Raw genomic sequence first — 6,000 nt, forward strand, 5'->3', positions numbered from 1 at the left:
TCAGAGTATTTATTTATACTTGCATTTACCACCGTTGGCCACTAGGAGCCGCTGTTTCACTTTGTGATTAAAAATAAATAAACTGGTTCTAGTTAATGAATAGATACAAAAATAAATGCCAAGACAATTTGATATAACAATATAATATATATATGTACAATTAACCCATTCCTATCTCATACCATTCGTGCCCACAATTTCATGGGGAGTAATTAAACCGGATGCGACAGATGGTATGTTACGGACAACCAACCGGGAAGCCGTCCTTGGAAACAGTTTGGATAGGGGCAGGCACATCCAATAACCTGACAAATACTTGTCAGGTTATTGGATGAACCATCTGTCCATCACGATTCATGCAGCTCACATCGTTCCTCACAGGCTGCTGATTGGTCGGAAGCCTCCGGGTGGTCGGGACCAAAGCGCATAACGCTAAACTCGGCGGGGGGGGGGGGGGGGGGGTCTCCATCGCGCTAACGGGGATCACCTGCTTGAAGTTCCCGCTGCGCCTCTGCTCCCAGTCCATCATGTCGTGGAAGATGGGGATCATGACGTTCCGGAGGTCGGGCTGCGGCACCAGCGTGACCTCCAGGAAGGGCCCGATCATAGCCGGGATGAAGTTCAGCTTGTGCTCCCCTGGGGGGGTGGGGGGGGGGGGGGGGGGGGGGGGGGGGGGGGGTGGGAGGTGAGCCACAGGACTGATGGCTATAACCAGTATACACCATGTATGTGTTATTATATTGATATATATATATATATATATCAATATAATAACCCTTGATAACTAATTCAAAGCCGTAATAAGACTGTTGCCATGCAGTACGATTTCCTTTTGCTAAAGAAAGTGTTGACAAATGCCTTATAAAACAAGCTTAGTACGCTTTGAGCATAATGCTCAAAGCTATTTCAACTGCTTTTTATTATTTGTTTCAACCAGTAGATTTAAAGCTATTTATGCAACAAAAATAATAATACGAATACTTATTGAAGCTGGTGTCATGCAAATACAAGACTTGGGTTTCCTCTTACCTAAATTCTGCCACATGCTGAAGATCTCACAGCCCATCATCACCCTCATGTCCCCGTATCTACGGCGACAAGCGACAGGAAGGACAGATGTTTAACATCTGGATGTGTGGGAGGAATGCCCTGAGAGAGCTTCACACGCACCCCTCTCAGATGTAAAGCAGTTCATGCTTCCTTCTGATTTAAGTGAGGTTGTGAGTGCGTGTGTGTGTGTGTGTGTGTGTGTGTGTGTGTGTGTGTGTGTGTGTGTGTGTGTGTATTTGTGTATGAGTGTGTATGAGTGTGTGTGTACGTGTTTGCGCGTGTGTGTGCTTGTGTGTGTGCCTGGGTGTGTGTGTGTGGGGGTATATGTGTCTGTCTGTCTGTTTGTGTGTGTGTGCTTGAAAGTTTGCGTGTGAGTGTGTCTGTGTGTGTGCGCGTGCGTGTGCATGTGCATTTGTGTGCATGCATGCATGCGTGTGTGCCTGCAAGCATGTCTGAGTGTGTATGTGTGTGCGTGTGTAAGTATTCTCTGTGTGTATTCTCTCACTTCTCCAGGATCCTCTTCCTCTTCGAGGGGGAGAAGGACTCCAGCTGGAGGCAGGGCTGGTTGATGAAGATCACCGATAGGTAGAAATACGAGTCCCACACCTGAAAAAAACACCCACAATTATTCCCTATTCTTCATACATTTTCTCTAAACTAAAAGCTAAACGCTAACTGTGTAGAGTGTGTGATTGATGGTAGGTAGAAGCAGCCTCACCTGGCATGAATCAGGTTGACGCTGATTCAACCAGCCAACAACCAACCACACTTCAAACTTAAGCTATACAGTCAGCACTAAAGCCTGCCACACACATAAAGATTTTATAAATCTCAACCGATTTTTTATCTGTGGAGACCCCACACATTAAGATTACATTAACAGTTTTGATCGTCTTGTGTGTGGTGTCCTGCGATATTCCAAACACAGCACACCACACACATAAAGATTTGTCTTCAGACGCACTAGAATCTTGTCCCTCAAGCAAGAAATCTCGCGTGAACAAACGTGATCTGACGTAGTACTCTGACTGACCTGTGGGGGCAGTCACACCAAAAATAGTCATTGAACTAACTACAAGAAGAAGTGAAGAAGAGCGAGTGTAAACCGGTGTAAACTCATGGAGGACCAGCTGGATACCGACTGCATGATGGTGGTTTTGGGATTAATCCTAACTGAAAAATCCCTTAACTTTAACTGTCTTCGCCATATTGGTGGTATTCAGGGATATCGTAGCCATGGAGATAGCTCGTTATAATTCCGTGTTCAGTCAGCTCGCTCTTTATTGGTTAAATTCAATATTACGTCACGTTGGAGACTCCCGATTGTCGGCTTCCCCCCCACACAAGACGTTTGACACCATAACGTTCTCCGCCGATAATCTTAAATATTGAACATGTTTAATACTTACGATTATCGGCGCCGACTGATTTCGGAGCCGATTGTCGGCCGAATTTCACTCTTAACACACCACACACTACAAGAGAATCTTATAAAATAATCTTAAGAGCTTAAGATAATCGGGCGATGTCTGTCCGTGATCGGAAGGGGGAAAATCGGGGCAAAATCAGCCCGATTATCTTTATGTGTGTGGCCGGCTTAACACTTTCCGTGTTTGGCTTAGTCGCGTTGCTTTTGGAAGTGTTTTAGCGATTGGAACGTCCCTATGGGAATACAACAAGGTGTTCCGTATCCTTAAAGTTCTTGTGATTACAGTTGTTTTTATCTCCCTCTCTTTTATCGCTATATGTGTGCATGGCTGGGTTGCACACACACAGACACGCGCACACACGACAAACACTTACCTTGTAGTCAAACTTGTCATTGAGGAAGTTCTTTCTCAGTGCATCAGACAGATATAGCACCGTTGTGATGATGACACTGGAAGAGGAAAGGAAAGAGGTGGCAGAGAGAGAGAGAGAGAGAGAGAGAGAGAGAGAGAGAGAGAGAGAGAGAGAGGGAGAGAGGGAGAGAAAGAGAGAGAGAGAGAGAGAGAGAGAGAGAGAGAGAGAGAGAGAGAGAGAGAGAGAGAGAGAGAGAAGTAGAGAGAGAGAGAGGCAAAGAGAGAGAGCGAGAGCACGCGAGAGAGAGAGAGAGAGACAGAGAGAGAGCAAGAGCAAGAGAGAGAGAAAGAGAGACAGATAGAGGGAGATACAGAGATATACAGAGACAGAGAGAGAGAGAGAGAGAGATTAATGGGGGGTAGTTATAGTGAGGTGCCATTTTTCTTCAGGCAAAAATCCATCATCCATGCACAAAACAAAAATACAAGCAATTTAATTTCGATTTTGTTTACTTGCTTTATAATGAGACGTGGACCATAAGTGACACATTCATCTTCTTCTTTTTTTTTAACCCGCGAGCGAAGAAGAAAATAAACCAGAGATTAATGAATTGACAAAAATACATACTTGTTGGTGACCAATCGCATCACGGTCCAGTCTTTGGGAAACATCTCTGGGCGAATGAGAATCCTGAACACGGTGAAGATTTGCAGAAGGAAGTCCTGGAATACAAAAACATACATACATGCCGTTTTAACATTGATTACAAAATCCATCTCCAGGCAGATAAACCATCGGGGTGTAGTCTGCTACTCTGTCTAAAACATGGCCTAAAGCAGGGGCTCCAACCTTTTTGGGAACATTGCTCAGGTCTCAATGTCTATCTCTTCCATATACTGCACATTTTTTTTAGCAGAAGCAACATCCTGTCATGCCCCTAATATTATTGTTGCACTGTTTCAAACCTTTAAGATTTCAAAAATCTCAAAGTCAGTCCACCAAGACACTGCAAGCATATCAGGAGACCCAAAGTGAGGGTTCCGACACCGAGGTAGTTGGGAAACATTCACTTCGAAAGTCACCCTGAGAAACATACTGTATCTATATATATTTTCATATCCAGTAACGATCAATTCTGAGCGAAAGAGAGGTGGAGGAAAACAAGCTCCAACAACTTTTGACACCCCAGGGCGGTTAATTAAGTCTCCCTCTCCCTCCCTCTCTCTCTCTCTCTCTCTCTCCCTCCCTCTCCCTCTCCCTCCCTCCCTCCTTAGAGCACCACATATCAGCATGGTGTGAGCCCTACCTTGTACTAATAAGCACCTAATACCACTGAGAAGGTTATCTGCTGCTATTTAATGATATACACCCCCTAGACCCCCTGCTGACTGCAAGACCCCCCCCCCCCTCCTCCCCGCAGTCCAGCTCTCAGTATTAATGTATTCATTCCGTCTCGGGTGAACCCGCGACTGCATTAACCTTGATTTATTTCCCCTTCTTTGCAGGGGTTTTCTCCTGCCCTCCCTACGTCCTCACTGCTCCTTGAGAAATATCTACGGCTAGAATCGACTATTTACTATCCATACTAGTCATTGATGGCGTCTTGACGCCTACAGGAGGATGGTCTGCCTTTTTGGGGTTTGAACCCAAAACCTTTGGGCTGTGAGACAAACCAATACCTTAACCACCTTAAAGACAATCTTTCCACTGGCGGAGGTATGGAGGAAACCAAGTCCTTCCATACAATGGATTTGTAAGTACGCAGGCCCCAATACTCAGAAATACCCAGTCGTTGGAAGTGATGAGGCAGTAAGAGAGAGAGAGAGAGGAAGAGGGAGAGGGAGAGGGAGAGGGAGAGAGAGGGAGAGGGAGAGTTAGAGAGAGAGAGAGAGAGAGAGAGAGAGAGAAAGAGGGAGAGAGAGTTAGAGGCAGAGAGAGAGAGAGAGAGAGAGAGAGAGAGAGAGAGAGAGAGAGAGAGAGAGAGAGAGAGAGAGAGAGAGAGAGTTAAAGAACGAAGGGGAAGAGAGAGAGAGAGAGAGAGAGAGAGAGAGAGAGAGAGAGAGAGAGAGAGAGAGAGAGAGAGAGAGAGAGAGAGAGAGAGAGAGAGAGAGAGAGAGAGAGAGAGATGTAAGTAAGAGAGTGAGTGAAAGGTGCAGAGAACAACCAACAAGAGACATAGAAAAACATTATGTGACAGGTGGGCAAAAAGGAGAAAACATAATGTATAAGCAGACACACAAACATACTCACATCAATGTGTGTGTGTGTGTGTGTGTGTGTGTGTGTGTGTGTGTGTGTGTGTGTGTGTGTGTGTGTGTGTGTGTGTGTGTGTGTGTACGTGTACGTGTGCGTGCATGTGTGTGCCTACCCGTAGGTCTTCCTTGCTGGTGAAGGACTGCAGCAGCTGCTGGTAGTGTCGGTCACTCATCTCCCTGAGCAGTGCCAGCAGACAGCCCACAAACTCCCCCTGGGAGAGAGACAGAGAGGGAGGGAGAGAGAGAGGGCGAGAGACAGAGACAGAGACAGAGGGGAGAGAGAGAGAGAGAGAGAGAGAGAGAGAGAGAGAGAGAGAGAGAGAGAGAGAGAGAGAGAGAGAGGGAGAGAGAGAGAGACAGAGAGAGAGGGAGGGAGAGAGAGAGAGAGAGAGAGAGAGAGAGAGAGAGAGAGAGAGCGAGAGAGACAGAGACGGAGGGAGAGAGAGACAGAGAGGGAGGGAGAGAGGGAGGGTGAGAGTCATAGGGAAGACAGTTGGAGAGAAAGGGTGAGAGACAGAGACGGAGGGAGACAGAGACAGAGGGAGAGGGAGAGGGAAAGAGAGAGAGAGGGAGAGAGAGAGAGATAGACAGAGACGGAGGGAGAGAGGGAGGGCGAGAGAGAGACATAGGGGGAGATAAGAAATTGAGATAAAGAGAAAAAAAAAGAGAGAGAGAGAGAGATACACACATAAAAAGTCATATTGGTGTCATTATCCACATTGCTGTCTTCATTATAAACATTATCATATTTTTCATCCGCATCGTTGCCTGTGTAATATTCTCCAGTTTCCCGGACGCATCCCTGTGCTATTTGTGGTATCACGACCTGCTTAAATTAGTGTGAACACTCGTGCACATTTAGACCTCTAGATGTGAAAAGAGTTCAAGGATAACAAACTTACTTTTGCCGTTT

At 46.1% G+C, this 6,000-nt stretch overlaps 1 protein-coding gene across 1 annotated transcript in view; it reads right to left on the minus strand.

Moving 5' to 3' along the window:
• Positions 1-6,000, minus strand: part of dock4b (dedicator of cytokinesis 4b) — a gene marked incomplete in the record, with an annotated part of 107,908 nt that overhangs the window by 44,347 nt on the left and 57,561 nt on the right. Inside the window, 6 exon segments of the mRNA XM_030341298.1 lie at positions 488-636; positions 1,030-1,088; positions 1,556-1,656; positions 2,854-2,929; positions 3,460-3,554; positions 5,201-5,299. Of these exon segments, the coding sequence (XP_030197158.1) occupies positions 488-636; positions 1,030-1,088; positions 1,556-1,656; positions 2,854-2,929; positions 3,460-3,554; positions 5,201-5,299 (579 nt within the window).

The sequence above is a fragment of the Gadus morhua genome, chromosome 19, assembly GCF_902167405.1.
Source record: "Gadus morhua chromosome 19, gadMor3.0, whole genome shotgun sequence".
Classification (NCBI taxonomy): Eukaryota; Metazoa; Chordata; class Actinopteri; order Gadiformes; family Gadidae; genus Gadus; species Gadus morhua.